The sequence below is a fragment of the Lissotriton helveticus genome, chromosome 4_1 (assembly GCF_964261635.1).
Source record: "Lissotriton helveticus chromosome 4_1, aLisHel1.1, whole genome shotgun sequence".
NCBI classification, from domain to species: Eukaryota; Metazoa; Chordata; class Amphibia; order Caudata; family Salamandridae; genus Lissotriton; species Lissotriton helveticus.
The window spans coordinates 1,088,817,091-1,088,836,564 of record NC_136063.1 but is presented as its reverse complement, the minus strand read 5'-3'; the positions used below and the strand labels follow the sequence as shown (position 1 = coordinate 1,088,836,564).

Sequence of the window (19,474 nt, the reverse complement as noted above, 5' to 3'; positions counted from 1 at the left end):
TGAAATCCATGGCAGCTTTGGGGGTTGCCAGAAAGGTCGTCTTTTCTTCCCACGTAATCTTCAGACGGGCTGGATAGAGCATGGCGTAAGGTATCTGCAGTTCTCGGAGCTTGGCCTTGGCTGTGTTGAATTCTTGTCTTGCCTGCTGTACTGCGATAGTGTAAGCAACATAGAATTCTAATTTATTACCCTGAAAGTTAATTTCACCTTTCTCTCGCGTGAGACGGAGGATGTTATCTCTGTCTCTGTAATTTAAGACACGGGCGACTATCGGTCTCGGAGCCGCGCCTGGTGGAGGTTTTGGTGCCAGAGATCGATGTGCTCTTTCGATAATAAAGATAGATGACATGGAATCTTCACCAAATATGTCCTTGCACAGTTGTTCGATATGTGTCTCCATGCGCCCTGTGTTGGTCGTCTCGGGCAGGCCTGCGATGCGTATGTTGTTCCGGCGCGATCGCGCTTCCAACTCCTCCGCCTTCGCCTTGATGACCTCCAGGACCTTTTCCATGCCTAGGCATCTGGTGGTTGTGGAGTGGGATTCATCCTCGTCCAATCTCTCCCTTTGTTTATCCATCTTGGCCGCCATACTATGCATACGTCCTGTCAGGTGGTCTAGCTTGCCATTGATATCTTGGAGGTTTGTTTTGATGGCTTTGGGAATACTCTCCATATTGCATTCTTCCGAACCTCCAGCGTCCATGTCGTCGTCCGTGGGCTCAGTCTGGCCCCTTGGAGTTTTACGTGTTTCAAAGTTTAGCTTTGATTGTTGCCTGTCCGGCTTACCCATGACTGTCCGGTGCGGGTCGTTGTTCAGGCCAGTGCCCAGTGGAAATTTTCCAGCACTGTCCCCGCAGTAGGGTCTTGTGAGTTGAGGCTACCAAGCCAGGAGTGAAGTTTACTTTTTATCGCTATTAAGAAGGTTTGCTCCGATAGGAGTACAGTGTCCGCAGTCTTGAGAGGCCTCGTTTGTGTACTTGGACAATGTGGGCCGGTAGGACTAAGTTATACTGAGGCGTGAATACGGGCGTGGTATGAGAGTCAAGCCAACTCTGCGAGTTTTCCACTCGTTGGGCTATGGTGCCTGCCAGCCATCGTTGCCATATGGGGTTGCAATAGACATTTGGGTTAATGTTCCAGATGTTAGCATAGTAACTACCACAGCGAGACTTGGCCTTACGGTGTCCTGTTTTTCGTGTCTTCCAGTATAGCTCGTGTAGGACACATCAGTCGCCGCAGTATAACTTGAAGTCGAGTAAACGTTAACTTTAGTATGCGCTATGTTACTCCCAGGATATTATGTCACTTCCTTATGATAGGTATCACTCGCAGGTAGGGGTGTTGACGATCACGTATTTAGGCTGGCGCTCCTCACCTACGCCACCCATCTGGGCCATAGCAGTTATAATGTCTAGAGCTTGTGCATAGCTTAAACACCGTGGTGCCCGTGAAACATATAACTGGCCAGTCCACGCTTCTGTTGTCAATAAGCAGTCCCCTGCTCACTCATTGCGCCCTCAGAGCCATTAGCCCCCACCTTAGCGTTCGATACTGAGAAGAGTCAAAGTCAAAGTCAAAGTCAAAAAGGCTTTATTTCGACATATAACAATATCTTAAAAAGCATACATACAATAAGAAAAAATACTTTTCAGTACATTTAAAATAAACCATAACTTTCTGCTATCAGAAAATGGATCTATAGGTTTTAAAATAAGCATTTAGTTTAAAACAGACCATGGTAAAAAGTGTAATTAAACAATTTGCCTAAGTCTTTTTGACCGGATTCGCCATGCCCACCCAAGGTACTTCGAGGTGGCACATGCGTAAAAAGTACGGGTGTCCGAATAGAGAATCCTTAAGGCCACGTTGCAATGCCTAGTGCCCAAAGTACGACACATAGGCTTAAGCCATTTTGACCGTGGAACTATGTATGCAGGACACTCAAATAAAAAGTGGGGGACAGATTCTCTGCGCTGTGGGCAGAAGGGACACCACGGAGCAGTCTGGTATGGGATTTTCCAGTGACAAGTAAATTCCATTACAGGGAGAAGACCAGTTCTGAATTTAAAGTACAAGGACCTTTCCCAAGGGGCTGAAATGGTGTCCAGATACAGTTCTCTATAGGGGGTATCTTTGGACTCCATGAAGTTTCTAGTCGACTTGCATATCGAGGTGGAGGAATTCCTTCTGTTTGTTACCCAATTCCAATAAAGTTGTTTAATTGTGGATTTGGGAGGGGCTGACTGTTGATGCCATGCTTCTTCCAGCCCCAAATTGGTAAGTAAGGCTTTAATATCCGTTAGCCACTTTATTTTCGCCCACCCTGTCGATCTTAGTATCTCCCGTAGACCGTCCGCATAACTTGAGAGTTCAGGAACTCTCCAGATGCGAGCCCACAGAAGCAAAGGGCGTAACTTCGCTAGGTCTTCTATGGCCCGACAGCCCATGTCCAATTGCAGAGGCAAGATGGGGACAGACGGGCCAAGAAGAGGTACCTGAGCAACTGGGCACGGTGTGTTTCCGTCGCGGTAGATGCGGTGTGGTGTTGGAGCCTCAACTATTCAGCTTGCCGCTCACTGCGGGTCACCGCCATCGGCCCGTTGGGGGAGGGGTTTATGGCACGAAACTGTGTCGGCAGGTTAGGTACGTGTTATTAGCAGGTCGGGGCATTCACACGGACTTGCCGGGTACATCAGTAGATTCCGATCAACTCCTGCGGTGTCGGCATGCGCTGTCCGTGTGAGAATACACCAATAATCGCCAATTGTTACTTGCGAAACATGGGCGCTGCCATCTTGTGGTTACGATGTTCACAGTAGTGCAGCCTGTGGTTAACACCCCACTAGTTCCATGGAATCTGTCTCCCGCAGAGGTACCACGCACCATCACTGTCTTGCCATTTACAGTAGAGAATCTGTACCGTAACCTGTATGCCGCTCCTCCTGCTCCAAGTGTCGGTTATCCCCGTTGCTGCCGCGGCATAGGCGCCGCCATTTTGCGCTTTCAAGACAGACCCAGTTTCAAATCAGATTAGACCCCACGGTTGTCTACGATTCCCTGATCTTCGGTGCTAGAGTGGCCCACCTCATCTTTCTCGTAGCCGTCTTTTGCGATCCGCACCTTCCGCGTCTACATGTGGCTGGTGACGAGTATCGGCCTCTCAATGCTTATGTGGGCGGACGGCAGCCATTATGCCTCGATTCCTCCGTGAGTTCTCCGGAGTCGTTTGCCCCTAAATTAGAGTCTGCATTTCGCACTGGGTCCGCTCCGGTGGTGCCGATGACCTTCCCATCCACCGCAATGTGGCTTACGTTCGTTGAGGGTACATTTAAGCAACCTTAAACCGCTGGTACCGTATCTGCCCGGCGGAGCTGCCTGTTCAAGCAGCCATCCCGCTGTGCGCCCCCCCTAGCGCCTCCACTCCACAGTGATCTTCGCCGTCATCCTTCTTTATAATGTATCTTGGTTAGGTCAGGGCTGTCATGACTTAGTCACCTCAGTTCCACGTTCATGTGGATGTGGCAAGATCCAGATCCACTGCGGTTTGGGTGTGGTCTGGGCGAGACGGCTGCAGGACTTAAAAACTTATTTTTATTTGTTTGCGATTCAGTAGAAACTCCTTCCTAAAAATGAACTTGGATAAATGGTGATTCAAGGTGGAGAAATAAATATATATATGAATGGAAAATTAAGGTCTGGTCTAATGGCTTCTCAACTTGGCTATGTACACCATCTTCTACAGGCTTTGATCCTACAATGTCACGACTGACTCCTAGATAGACTATAGTAACTCCCTCTTTTTGCTGTTAGGGATTCTCAGACAAGTGAAAACGGCAGCAGCATGCTTGATTGTTGGGCATAGAAATTATGATATCTCTCTACACTCCCATCAGACCTTACACTTGTTACAGATAGAAGAAAATCAGATTTTAAGTGTTTTGCACAGTCCTACGTGTAATCTTCGTGCTTTTCTTTGAAAGGCAAAAACAAGACATTAATGACAGAGTACCTTTCTGTGATTCCCTATCCTCAATTTGCTGTTAATACAGATGAACAGATTAGATAGGTCCTTTCCTTTTTTTGGTCCCTACTTTGCGGCATGCATATACTTCTAGAACCTTCCTCAGCAGTTTTAGAAGAAAAGGAAAATAAAGTTGAGATGCCATCTGTTCCTGAGACAATTGTGATCAAATGATTGTATTTTTGTCAAGTTCAGTGTTGAGAAACAAGGTTTAAAAAAAATTGAATGCAAGCAAGGAACGGCTAGTGTCCGGATCCCCAGGTTCTGTGATATTCTGAAGGAAAAATAGAAAAGCTATAAAAGCTTTTTTTTATCCAGGTTTATATTTTGCCAAACTTGACCCAAAGATATCCGCTATCCGAGCGCTTTACATGAGCACCAGTTACGTTACACAAGAACACATTTATTTTTGTTACGCACTGGGAGATTATGTGATCTGCCCAGAATCACAGGATGTTTCATGTCATTGCCGAGACTCGAACCCGGTTCCCCAGATTTGAGGTCGACCGCCCTAGCCGTTAGGCCACATCCTCTCCCCATTTGGTTGACAGCAAATGAAATGAACCAAAATAACTAGAGCAGGAAGAGGATAAAGCTATAAGCGGCAGGGCATTTGGCAATGAAAGCAGCACAGGAGATGACCGTGATACAGCAGGTCACATTTCGGTTGTCAAATGGTCAAGCCAAGCAGTTCTAAAACCCCCTTGATTATTGGAGGTCCCAGAGGAGGGGGAAAAGTGAATACAAGCTGAAACAACCTCTTGTCAGACCTATCTAATTTGATTGTTGGTCATAACTCTATTAATATTGTTTTGGTACACAGCACAGATTCTAGAGAAAAAAAAAATCAAACCTTAACTTTCATTTAGAAAATTATTTTATTTATCAAAAAGCATTATGTCTTTCTTTTTTCTTTTTTGTATATAAAGATATTTTCTCAGATAAACCAAAGCATAAGATTATTTACATTATCATTCAAAGATAAGGAAGAGATAACACTTACTATTGTTTATCTAGTCATCAATAAATAGACCCCACAAAGAAACCGAAATGAAATCAAAAAGCATTCCCTCATTCAACCTATCTCACCATTCATTCCTCTCAAACACACAAACTCTTATACTGTGCAAAAAAATATTCACAAGAGAACACATCTGAGACCATGATCTGTATATCTTATACATTCAAAATAGCGTCAGTACATCATATTTTGGTTTTAAAAAATCCTTTCCTTGGTATGGATCTTTAGATGGGATTCTCAGATGTGTGTAGCTGGCCTACGTACATTTCGGTGAAAGCAAGTTATCACCTTCTTCAGGGCAAAAAAAGTAAAATTTTCACAATGGAAAAAGTGGGGATTCTTAGTATCTGTAATAATACAATACAATTATAAGTATCTGTGCTGTATGCCTATCCAAAAAACATCATTTACAATTTTAACCCATCCAATTTTGTGCTTAGAGATGGAAGTGTGACCAACGAAAAAACCCCATTCAAGTTTAAAAAACTCTGGGTTCAACTCCTAAAAAGGGTTTGTGGCAGGTATTTACATTGAATAGAATAAAGAGAAGTAGAGAAACAAAGATCAAGGCAAAAACCTTATAGTTGTCACCAAAGATGTGGATATAAGAACGTGAGATATTTCTAACAGGGAGAGCCAGCACCAAGAATAAAATAAGCTACTTAGAACCTACATATTGTATGGAGATTTTGGTAGGCAAATTAAGTCTATCTCTGGGTCAGTAAGTAGCCGTCGTGTTAGAGGTCAGACACTGTAAGGAGGGATAAAAACCTGCCCGTTAGTTTTTATAGCAGTCCTTAAAGCTTCTGTAATAGGAATTATATACCTAAGAAGGGACCTACTTACACCTGTGGCAGTATTGGATATACTCCAAACTTTAAGAGATTTCACTGTCTTGGGACTTTGAGAGCTGATACTGGCTAGAATATCCATGCTCATGACGAGCTGAGCTCGTCATGAGGCACGGCGCTCGTGTGCTCATGACGAGCTGAGCTCGTCATGACCACACCCATTCCCGTGGAACGCTCAGCACAGCAGGGGAATTATCCCCGCGTGTGAGCGTTCCACGGCTCATGACGTGCTGAGCTCGTCATTAGCACTGGAGCGCCGTGCCTCATGACGAGCTCAGCTCGTCATGAGCATCAATGAGGTTAATATGGAAATTTGGAAAATTATGGGGAAGCTGAAGAGCGCACTCAGAATTGTACTCATTTGCTAACTGCATCTGAAATAGTGAAAATCAGCATTAGGCAGCAGCACATACATTTGAAATGACCAAACACACGGCTGCCCAGGTTACTTTGACGTCAGAGCTAGACATTGAGAGGTGTTGGTGGTGCTCTCTGTGCTAATAAATAATCACCAGACGTGCTTTTAGTGTGACAGAACAACGTACTGTCCGTACAGCAACTCTTTCTGTTTCAAGAGGGTCAGTCTGCCCTCTTGCAGGGGACTAGCCAGCCCGCCAACAGAACGAATCAAGACGGAATTGGGAAATAATACCAGCCTGCGTGGAGGTTGTGTAAAATGGAGACAGAACGGGCCAGTTTGACTTGAGCAGTTGAGGGACTTTGACATAGTGAGTGTCTGGAGGCAAGTGCTGCAAGGAAAAAATACAAAGCTGCCACCCACCAATCCCGTGTCTGCTACCTATTCTGAGACCGTCCTCTCCTGAGTGTTTACAGGATGGTGCCTACTACTGGAAAATAGCAAGACAACGAGCTCTCCGTATCCGCCACGTGCCACTGCTGGCTGGCAAAGTTATAATGTTTCACATTCACGTTGCTCAGAGTGTCAGACCATGAGACAACGTGGTCGAGCTACAGAGGCCGCTCCCTGGCTCGCAAAGTACCCGAGTAAAACCACAGACTTAGCACTACATTTAAGAGAGAATATCAAACAGGGCAAGCCCATCATGTTTTGATTAGTCAGAGGCACAGACAAAGCAAGCAAATGAACATGCTGTCTGGAAAGCCGCTTGGTTAATTAAATATGCAGCTCAGGTTGGCAGCATTGGCACACGGGGCACCTCATCTCGGGTGGTGATCAGGGGAGCTATAAATACGTGACTAATGCATTTTAGTGCGGTGATCTGGACATCAGCACTACAAGCGTTAGTCTCACCCCTGATGTGTGGTTCTTGGCAGAGCTACAGGGACAGTATTACTTTTAGAGACATCAATGATGTTTACCTCTCTACATGTGCAGAGTGAACTCCAAAGCAGTGTTCTGCATCTATTCAAGCCCATCATTAATCTTTACAAACTTCAGTACTGATTACCGGCAAAGGGTTCCTTATTCACCAAAGTTTGGGTCTCTTACATTTTTATCTTAAACTGTGTCTATGCTCAATAAGCAGGAAACAACTTCTAGCTATCTGTACACAGATTTGCAAATCAATAGAACCATGCCCTTGGAGGTTCATAAGCACGACACTGCCTTCTCATAACCCAACTCTACATAATGCACGACTAAAAGAACAGTTCACCCAAATCTTTTTTATATATATATATATATATATATCACACTATATAAATCCATGCACAAATCATGCATAACATTAAAATTAAATTTTGGCGCACTCATTTTCACATCCTAACTTTGCAAAGGTTATGAGACATTAGAGCCCGTTAGAAGAGTAAATAAAATTCAACTTTTTTTTTTTTTAATAGATAGTTAAAAAGACTGACTCACTAACCAAATTCTACTGAGGCACGGAAACAGTTCAAGTCTATCAGTAGACATACACATTTAATTTTTAAAGATTAGTGGATTAAGAAAAGATAACTGACAATAGCATTCACATTGAGAAAGACAATTAACGCTCCTCTTAATGTAGGCCGACTTGCTTCCCTTAACTTTAACCACCATGAAATATAAATGACCACCTAATCATAGAACGCACAACGTACCTGCCCAGGAGCTACATCAGTTGGGTCCGGACCATGATGAAATTCTCTGTGCAATTTTCCAGAGTGCAAATCTAACACAAATTGTTTAAGTTTACCAGGTATTCTGAAATCAAAACATTTGTTTAAGAGACCATTTGATCAGACATTCTTTCATTATTTAGAGAAACAAAAAAAAGTCAAATAATAAACCATACATTTAAATCTAGTAAAAACAGTTTATAAAAAGTATATAATATAAAGACAAGTATGTGCTGTATCAATTCAATACCAATACTCTGTCTAAAACATTAGCTCTCTCTCTCTATATATATATATATATATATATATATATATATATATATATATATATTAATCCAAATGCTGTTTGCGTTTCCTCCCACCAAACAGCAACCGCGGACACAACAAAGGACTTTTCAAACAGCCAAATTGATTGCTTTACAAATTAAACGCAAACAGCATTTGGATTGATTTGATGAGGCTTGCCGGCCTCGCCGCGGACCGCCGCCATGAGCAGCAAGGAAAAGGCATCGCTAGTGCGTAAGCACCAGTATTGGAACTTATATATATATATATATATATATATATTTATATATATATATCTTTCATCCAATTGCCCACAAGCTTTGCAGGACGCACTCAGCAGCAAGCCTTCCTTTCGGCGTACCAATGACAGCTGGTCCCATACCCGGATTATTGTTCGTTTGCCTTACGCGTTTCGAGACATGGCGTCTCTCATCAGAGGCAGCTTCAACAAATGAGTGGCAAGTTGTTCCTTTTAATTTATTCACATTCATGCGCCATAATAAATGTTTACGCCCACTTGCGTTTATCATGAGATTTGCATGCTGGTAGTTATAGTCCAGAGGAACACTTCATTATTTTACCTTCAGTAGGTTCCAACTCACTTGTAATAATAAAAGCATGTGTTTCCTTAGTAGGAGTCGGAGTACTTCGGCCAGCAATTTTTGTCAGACTCGCTGCGCTGAATAGGTTTGAACACAGTTTCAACCACAGCCTCTTTAAGGTTGCAAGATGGTGCGCCTTGCCACGACGAGGGCCGCCGTGTAATTTATTTCATCCAATTGCCCACAAGCTTTGCAGGACGCACTCAGCAGCAAGCCTTCCTTTCGGCGTACCAATGACAGCTGGTCCCATACCCGGATTATTGTTCGTTTGCCTTACGCGTTTCGAGACATGGCGTCTCTCATCAGAGGCAGCTTCAACAAATGAGTGGCAAGTTGTTCTTTTTAATTTATTCACATTCATGCGCCATAATAAATGTTTACGCCCACTTGCGTTTATCATGAGATTTGCATGCTGGTAGTTATAGTCCAGAGGAACACTTCATTATTTTACCTTCAGTAGGTTCCAACTCACTTGTAATAATAAAAGCATGTGTTTCCTTAGTAGGAGTCGGAGTACTTCGGCCAGCAATTTTTGTCAGACTCGCTGCGCTGAATAGGTTTGAACACAGTTTCAACCACAGCCTCTTTAAGGTTGCAAGATGGTGCGCCTTGCCACGACGAGGGCCGCCGTGTAATTTATTTCATCCAATTGCCCACAAGCTTTGCAGGACGCACTCAGCAGCAAGCCTTCCTTTCGGCGTACCAATGACAGCTGGTCCCATACCCGGATTATTGTTCGTTTGCCTTACGCGTTTCGAGACATGGCGTCTCTCATCAGAGGCAGCTTCAACAAATGAGTGGCAAGTTGTTCCTTTTAATTTATTCACATTCATGCGCCATAATAAATGTTTACGCCCACTTGCGTTTATCATGAGATTTGCATGCTGGTAGTTATAGTCCAGAGGAACACTTCATTATTTTACCTTCAGTAGGTTCCAACTCACTTGTAATAATAAAAGCATGTGTTTCCTTAGTAGGAGTCGGAGTACTTCGGCCAGCAATTTTTGTCAGACTCGCTGCGCTGAATAGGTTTGAACACAGTTTCAACCACAGCCTCTTTAAGGTTGCAAGATGGTGCGCCTTGCCACGACGAGGGCCGCCGTGTAATTTATTTCATCCAATTGCCCACAAGCTTTGCAGGACGCACTCAGCAGCAAGCCTTCCTTTCGGCGTACCAATGACAGCTGGTCCCATACCCGGACTATTGTTCGTTTGCCTTACGCGTTTCGAGACATGGCGTCTCTCATCAGAGGCAGCTTCAACAAATGAGTGGCAAGTTGTTCTTTTTAATTTATTCACATTCATGCGCCATAATAAATGTTTACGCCCACTTGCGTTTATCATGAGATTTGCATGCTGGTAGTTATAGTCCAGAGGAACACTTCATTATTTTACCTTCAGTAGGTTCCAACTCACTTGTAATAATAAAAGCATGTGTTTCCTTAGTAGGAGTCGGAGTACTTCGGCCAGCAATTTTTGTCAGACTCGCTGCGCTGAATAGGTTTGAACACAGTTTCAACCACAGCCTCTTTAAGGTTGCAAGATGGTGCGCCTTGCCACGACGAGGGCCGCCGTGTAATTTATTTCATCCAATTGCCCACAAGCTTTGCAGGACGCACTCAGCAGCAAGCCTTCCTTTCGGCGTACCAATGACAGCTGGTCCCATACCCGGATTATTGTTCGTTTGCCTTACGCGTTTCGAGACATGGCGTCTCTCATCAGAGGCAGCTTCAACAAATGAGTGGCAAGTTGTTCCTTTTAATTTATTCACATTCATGCGCCATAATAAATGTTTACGCCCACTTGCGTTTATCATGAGATTTGCATGCTGGTAGTTATAGTCCAGAGGAACACTTCATTATTTTACCTTCAGTAGGTTCCAACTCACTTGTAATAATAAAAGCATGTGTTTCCTTAGTAGGAGTCGGAGTACTTCGGCCAGCAATTTTTGTCAGACTCGCTGCGCTGAATAGGTTTGAACACAGTTTCAACCACAGCCTCTTTAAGGTTGCAAGATGGTGCGCCTTGCCACGACGAGGGCCGCCGTGTAATTTATTTCATCCAATTGCCCACAAGCTTTGCAGGACGCACTCAGCAGCAAGCCTTCCTTTCGGCGTACCAATGACAGCTGGTCCCATACCCGGATTATTGTTCGTTTGCCTTACGCGTTTCGAGACATGGCGTCTCTCATCAGAGGCAGCTTCAACAAATGAGTGGCAAGTTATTCCTTTTAATTTATTCACATTCATGCGCCATAATAAATGTTTACGCCCACTTGCGTTTATCATGAGATTTGCATGCTGGTAGTTATAGTCCAGAGGAACACTTCATTATTTTACCTTCAGTAGGTTCCAACTCACTTGTAATAATAAAAGCATGTGTTTCCTTAGTAGGAGTCGGAGTACTTCGGCCAGCAATTTTTGTCAGACTCGCTGCGCTGAATAGGTTTGAACACAGTTTCAACCACAGCCTCTTTAAGGTTGCAAGATGGTGCGCCTTGCCACGACGAGGGCCGCCGTGTAATTTATTTCATCCAATTCCCTATTCAGCGCAGCGAGTCTGACAAAAATTGCTGGCCGAAGTACTCCGACTCCTACTAAGGAAACACATGCTTTTATTATTACAAGTGAGTTGGAACCTACTGAAGGTAAAATAATGAAGTGTTCCTCTGGACTATAACTACCAGCATGCAAATCTCATGATAAACGCAAGTGGGCGTAAACATTTATTATGGCGCATGAATGTGAATAAATTAAAAGGAACAACTTGCCACTCATTTGTTGAAGCTGCCTCTGATGAGAGACGCCATGTCTCGAAACGCGTAAGGCAAACGAACAATAATCCGGGTATGGGACCAGCTGTCATTGGTACGCCGAAAGGAAGGCTTGCTGCTGAGTGCGTCCTGCAAAGCTTGTGGGCAATTGGATGAAATAAATTACACGGCGGCCCTCGTCGTGGCAAGGCGCACCATCTTGCAACCTCAAAGAGGCTGTGGTTGAAACTGTGTTCAAACCTATTCAGCGCAGCGAGTCTGACAAAAATTGCTGGCCGAAGTACTCCAACTCCTACTAAGGAAACACATGCTTTTATTATTACAAGTGAGTTGGAACCTACTGAAGGTAAAATAATGAAGTGTTCCTCTGGACTATAACTACCAGCATGCAAATCTCATGATAAACGCAATTGGGCGTAAACATTTATTATGGCGCATGAATGTGAATAAATTAAAAGGAACAACTTGCCACTCATTTGTTGAAGCTGCCTCTGATGAGAGACGCCATGTCTCGAAACGCGTAAGGCAAACGAACAATAATCCGGGTATGGGACCAGCTGTCATTGGTACGCCGAAAGGAAGGCTTGCTGCTGAGTGCGTCCTGCAAAGCTTGTGGGCAATTGGATGAAATAAATTACACGGCGGCCCTCGTCGTGGCAAGGCGCACCATCTTGCAACCTCAAAGAGGCTGTGGTTGAAACTGTGTTCAAACCTATTCAGCGCAGCGAGTCTGACAAAAATTGCTGGCCGAAGTACTCCAACTCCTACTAAGGAAACACATGCTTTTATTATTACAAGTGAGTTGGAACCTACTGAAGGTAAAATAATGAAGTGTTCCTCTGGACTATAACTACCAGCATGCAAATCTCATGATAAACGCAATTGGGCGTAAACATTTATTATGGCGCATGAATGTGAATAAATTAAAAGGAACAACTTGCCACTCATTTGTTGAAGCTGCCTCTGATGAGAGACGCCATGTCTCGAAACGCGTAAGGCAAACGAACAATAATCCGGGTATGGGACCAGCTGTCATTGGTACGCCGAAAGGAAGGCTTGCTGCTGAGTGCGTCCTGCAAAGCTTGTGGGCAATTGGATGAAATAAATTACACGGCGGCCCTCGTCGTGGCAAGGCGCACCATCTTGCAACCTCAAAGAGGCTGTGGTTGAAACTGTGTTCAAACCTATTCAGCGCAGCGAGTCTGACAAAAATTGCTGGCCGAAGTACTCCGACTCCTACTAAGGAAACACATGCTTTTATTATTACAAGTGAATTGGAACCTACTGAAGGTAAAATAATGAAGTGTTCCTCTGGACTATAACTACCAGCATGCAAATCTCATGATAAACGCAAGTGGGCGTAAACATTTATTATGGCGCATGAATGTGAATAAATTAAAAGGAACAACTTGCCACTCATTTGTTGAAGCTGCCTCTGATGAGAGACGCCATGTCTCGAAACGCGTAAGGCAAACGAACAATAATCCGGGTATGGGACCAGCTGTCATTGGTACGCCGAAAGGAAGGCTTGCTGCTGAGTGCGTCCTGCAAAGCTTGTGGGCAATTGGATGAAATAAATTACACGGCGGCCCTCGTCGTGGCAAGGCGCACCATCTTGCAACCTCAAAGAGGCTGTGGTTGAAACTGTGTTCAAACCTATTCAGCACAGCGAGTCTGACAAAAATTGCTGGCCGAAGTACTCCGACTCCTACTAAGGAAACACATGCTTTTATTATTACAAGTGAGTTGGAACCTACTGAAGGTAAAATAATGAAGTGTTCCTCTGGACTATAACTACCAGCATGCAAATCTCATGATAAACGCAAGTGGGCGTAAACATTTATTATGGCGCATGAATGTGAATAAATTAAAAGGAACAACTTGCCACTCATTTGTTGAGGCTGCCTCTGATGAGAGACGCCATGTCTCGAAACGCGTAAGGCAAACAAACAATAATCCGGGTATGGGACCAGCTGTCATTGGTACGCCGAAAGGAAGGCTTGCTGCTGAGTGCGTCCTGCAAAGCTTGTGGGCAATTGGATGAAATAAATTACACGGCGGCCCTCGTCGTGGCAAGGCGCACCATCTTGCAACCTCAAAGAGGCTGTGGTTGAAACTGTGTTCAAACCTATTCAGCGCAGCGAGTCTGACAAAAATTGCTGGCCGAAGTACTCCGACTCCTACTAAGGAAACACATGCTTTTATTATTACAAGTGAGTTGGAACCTACTGAAGGTAAAATAATGAAGTGTTCCTCTGGACTATAACTACCAGCATGCAAATCTCATGATAAACGCAAGTGGGCGTAAACATTTATTATGGCGCATGAATGTGAATAAATTAAAAGGAACAACTTGCCACTCATTCGTTGAAGCTGCCTCTGATGAGAGACGCCATGTCTCGAAACGCGTAAGGCAAACGAACAATAATCCGGGTATGGGACCAGCTGTCATTGGTACGCCGAAAGGAAGGCTTGCTGCTGAGTGCGTCCTGCAAAGCTTGTGGGCAATTGGATGAAATAAATTACACGGCGGCCCTCGTCGTGGCAAGGCGCACCATCTTGCAACCTCAAAGAGGCTGTGGTTGAAACTGTGTTCAAACCTATTCAGCGCAGCGAGTCTGACAAAAATTGCTGGCCGAAGTACTCCGACTCCTACTAAGGAAACACATGCTTTTATTATTACAAGTGAGTTGGAACCTACTGAAGGTAAAATAATGAAGTGTTCCTCTGGACTATAACTACCAGCATGCAAATCTCATGATAAACGCAAGTGGGCGTAAACATTTATTATGGCGCATGAATGTGAATAAATTAAAAGGAACAACTTGCCACTCATTTGTTGAAGCTGCCTCTGATGAGAGACGCCATGTCTCGAAACGCGTAAGGCAAACGAACAATAATCCGGGTATGGGACCAGCTGTCATTGGTACGCCGAAAGGAAGGCTTGCTGCTGAGTGCGTCCTGCAAAGCTTGTGGGCAATTGGATGAAATAAATTACACGGCGGCCCTCGTCGTGGCAAGGCGCACCATCTTGCAACCTCAAAGAGGCTGTGGTTGAAACTGTGTTCAAACCTATTCAGCGCGGCGAGTCTGACAAAAATTGCTGGCCGAAGTACTCCGAATCCTACTACGGAAACACATGCTTTTATTATTACAAGTGAGTTGGAACCTACTGAAGGTAAAATAATGAAGTGTTCCTCTGGACTATAACTACCAGCATGCAAATCTCATGATAAACGCAAGTGGGCGTAAACATTTATTATGGCGCATGAATGTGAATAAATTAAAAGGAACAACTTGCCACTCATTTGTTGAAGCTGCCTCTGATGAGAGACGCCATGTCTCGAATCGCGTAAGGCAAACGAACAATAATCCGGGTATGGGACCAGCTGTCATTGGTACGCCGAAAGGAAGGCTTGCTGCTGAGTGCGTCCTGCAAAGCTTGTGGGCAATTGGATGAAGTTATATATATATATATATATATATATATATATATATATATATAAATCCACCACTGGGTAGTTATAGTTAGACCACATTTCCGGAGGAAAAATATTTTTTGGTTTGCTTAGAACTTCGGCTCTGTTTGACTAATCTTCACTAACATTTCCAAAAAAGTCTCATCTACCTTCTTGGAAAGTTTCAGGGTGATCTGTCAAGTGGGTGCCGTGAAAAAGGGGTGGTCCTCAAAAGTGTTTTTCCCACTCATTTTTCCATAGATAAATTTAGACACAGCTACAGTGAAAACAGCTGAACGGATTTACACCAAATTTGGCAGAAAGCAGGGACTTGGTCCAGAAAGTGTGCTTTTTGTGATTTGGTATAATTCCGTTCAGTAGTTTGAGAAATTAAGGTTAAAAAAAGAACACATTACTTTTAAGCTTTTTTTGGGATGAAACTAATTACAGACCCCTCACCTTAGAATATTCCCAGGTGTTAGACTGGGTCCACAAAATCTTGAGCAGTACCTTTGAGCGATGGTAGGTGGCCTGGGTCAGCTCCGCTTTGACGTCGTCCGCATCGGAGGGGACATTGCAATGTTCATATATGTGCTACTCCAGTGTGCTGACATCAGTTTCTTTCATGACTATTTCCATGTCAAAACACAGTCACATCAGAATGGTGTTTGACTAGTGTGCAGCATGTATTGGGTCTTTAGCTGAAAAGCTCAGTTAGAATAACAGGAAGAATTGGAGTGTTGGTAAGGAATCTGCAGTTAGATAGAGTCTCGAACATAAAAAGCGTTACCGAAGGTAAGGGACTTGTTTTTTTAATGGAGACTTCTAACTGCTCATTTCTCACCTTAGAATAAATACCTCCCCAAAACTAGCCCAAATCAAAAAGTTCCGAGGACCGCACAGGTGGATTGCCCTCTTGACGGACATGACTGTGCAAGCAGTACTGCTTCATGAAAGTGTGGAGAGTTGCCCATTTTGCAGCTTGGTACATGTCCAGGACAGGTACCCCACATGCTAATTCAGTAGTAGTGGCCTTGGCCCTGATGGAATGGGCTGCAAGCATATCTTAACGCAGAGTACGATCCACCAAGAGATGGTCCGTTTCTGCATTGCCTTGCCCTTTTTGTGCTCGTTTACCAAATAAAGAGCTGATTGTACACCCAATGCTCTTTGGTGTCATCGATGTAGAGAGGGAGTTCTCTTTGGGTCCAGTCAGTTGAGTACATTCTCCTCTTTAGAAGGATGAGGTGGAACAAAAAAATGTGGAAACGTGATGTTCTGGTGTACATAAAAAAAAGGGGTGAACACCTTTGGCAGAAGAGAGGCATGTGTCCAAAGAACCAGTTTGTCCATGTGAAAGCTGGTGTATGGAGAGAGAACCAACAGAGCTTCAAGCTCGTTAATCCTCTTGGCTGATGTAATGGCCACTAGAAAGACTGTCTTAATTGTCAGCAGCCACAGAGCGCAGCTGATCAAGGATTCAAAGCGAGAACACACAAGGTATGTTAAAAACAAAATGAGATACCATTAGGGCATAACAAAGGGAATATATGTTGCAAATAACCTTTGAGAATAATGGTCACGGCATATGAATTAAACAGGGAGGGTTGACTCTGCAACCGCAGAAAAGCGGAAATAGCCGAAAGTGAATCCTTATCAGTGCCCTGAGCAAGGTCTTGCTAGGCTAAATACAACACAAACAGCAGCATCTCCCACATAGATGTAGAAAGTGGGTCTATTTGACGCAAGGAGCACCAAGTCACAAACCTGTCCCACTGCAGGCATATGCAGGTTTAGTTGAAGAACACATGGCTGCCATGACATCACAGATCTCAGGAGGAGGATCACAAACTCTCAACAGTCACTGCTCAATCTCCTGGTGTGAGTAAATCAGTGTATTAAATGGTGTGGTTGTGCAACCTCACAGTGTTATAAACTCACTAATCCGTCTTGGATCAAGCCAGGTTAATTTGTAAAACTTTAGCTCAACCCAAATAGCTGTAGCTTTGAACAGTTAAGCTTGAACAAACAAACGTAAAGCCTTTAGTAGTACCATACAATCAAACAAGAAAGTAACACAAGAAGGAACTGTGATACCAATTTAAAAATCTATCTTATTTTTATGAATTGTTCGGCAACAAAATCCACCGGAGGGTTCTGCAGATATAACTTAAGCACATCGTAAATCACTGATTTTCACTCAAAGAGCAAAGAGGCATGGGTAGTTACTGCAGTTAGTGGTTACTCTGAAAAATGGAAAAACAGTTTACAAAGCTGGGTTCAGGTACTCTAGCCCACTTTGGGCGACCAGCTTCGGCAGGGAGGATGTCAATTGAGCCAGTAAGACTTAGAAGATTAGTTTACTTGCAGTCTCAAATACAGTTGCAGGCTTTATGGGCAACCTGCCATAGACATCAATGCAAGGGATACAGGATGCAGAGGATGGTGATGTGGTTGACAGGGGTCTTCCTGAGGCCACCTCTTGGTCCAGGTACACGGTTGGATGACTTTGGCCACAAAGGTTAATGTCCCTCGAAGTCCAGCCAAAAAGCAGCTGCCACTGGTCTACTAGTCATAGTGAAACCAGTTGTTCCCTTTCACTTAGGCAAGTGTCCGTCCTGGGCAACCAAACTGCACTCCGATAACTCTTCTGGATGCAGCAGACTCAAGTGCAACTTTCGAGTGTTGGAACTCGGTCTCCCAGGCTGCACTTCAGCTGTTAGTGGCGATCAATCGATTGCGGCTACCAACTTGCCTAGGAGTCTTCTCCTTTTGTGGCCGTGGAGCTTGTTGGGGTGGAAAGGTCCTCTGCATAGTAAGCAACGTGCACCCCTGCCCTGAATGCTCAACTACATTGTTAGCTGGATCCCTAATGCTGACGTTTTCATAAACAAACACAGGTAATGCGTGTGCAGCATGACACAGGCCTGTCTCACGGATTGTGGTCTAGTTGGACCGGAAGGGGCACCCAACGCGCTGCCCTCATAGTTGTGGAAGGCAATCACCTCCACCTGGAGCTAAACAGAACAAGTGTGTTAGTGGCAGCATACTGTGTAGTGATCAGTAGTTGTGAACAGGATCTTTTTACCCTTTCCCACTGGGGTTGGCCCTCTAAGTTCACTCACCTTTAAAAAGTTCCACATCTGTGTGCTTATCTTACCCTTGGGCTACATCAGGTAGATGTGTTGTACAGCATAGTGCAGGGGTACTGACTGTGCTGGATGTATGTGTGCCTGGGAAGGGTACAGTACAGGGATATCGCAGTTCGTGTAGTGCATGTGTGGATACTGCATGTACTAAGTGTACGTATGCCTGAGAGGAATACATTACACGAGAGATGTAGTGCTGTGACGTGCATGCACAATAAAAGCATGTGTGGGATGTATGTGTTCTCACTTGAAGTACAATACATTAAGGATGAGGATTTGTGTAGTGCGCACATAGTGGGCGGGTGCTGGCATTGTGTGCTGAATGTACTGACTGAGTGAGTGTGCCTATAAGGGTACATTTTATGGAGGACCATGGGTTCCATTTTGGAAAACCTAGGCCTGCCTGGTGAAGACATGAGGAGGATGGGACTCCCCCAGACAGATTTGAGCATTGCTGTGAGCTGGGTGAGGACACTCTGGAAAAAAGGAATAGACTTCCCTTAAATCACAAAAGTCTGCTCTTTGAGTCAGTGATACATCACCAGGAGGGGGCCTGGACACAGCTCAGGAAGGGGGATAGGGCTGATAATCAAATTGTAAAGAGTATAATTAGGGGCCTGGGATTAACCCTATGACACACATATCACTGTAGCTGACATCCAGTTGTTAACTGTGGCCACTCCCATGAATTATGTTGTGAACAAACAGCTCTGGAGTTGTGCCTGCTGTAACAGACCCCATTCATAAAGGAAGATGAAAAGGAGAAGTGCCCACTTCAAAAGAAGAAGAGCCCCAAAATAAAACTTGAAAGACCCTAAATGACATTTGGTGCCTGGAAAAGGACCACAAAAGGAGAGATTGAATCCCCAAACATTCGCTGTTGGACAAGCAGCCAGAAAGGCTGTGTGAGGAGGGGAAGCTCTATAAGACTTCTGCCTGTGACTAGGACTGGGGCTCATGGCCTGCTAGTCTCCCTGCTAGGTGAGGGGACATCACCTTGGGACACCAAGGGTACAAGGCCTGGAACACCTTTGCCTGCTTGCTTGCCAAGACCAGAGTGCCCTGTTTGGAGGACGGGAGGTCCAATAGGGAGCCCTGCTGTAAGGAATCCCTGAGAAAGGTGTAAAGAGAGAAGCTACACACCAATCAGGTAATTGCCTGTGTGCAGGAAGAGTCCAACAAACCCTGTATACCAGGACAGGGTCACCATGATCTAAACTGTGTGATGTGCGCCG

General features: G+C 44.4%; 1 protein-coding gene across 1 annotated transcript in view; it reads right to left on the bottom strand.

Annotated features, from left to right (window-relative positions):
* Positions 1–19,474, bottom strand: part of ERP44 (endoplasmic reticulum protein 44) — a 552,790-nt gene that overhangs the window by 39,308 nt on the left and 494,008 nt on the right. Inside the window, exon 11 of the mRNA XM_078687681.1 lies at positions 7,955–8,057. Within this exon, the coding sequence (XP_078543807.1) occupies positions 7,955–8,057 (103 nt within the window). The remainder of the gene's footprint in view (positions 1–7,954; positions 8,058–19,474) is intronic.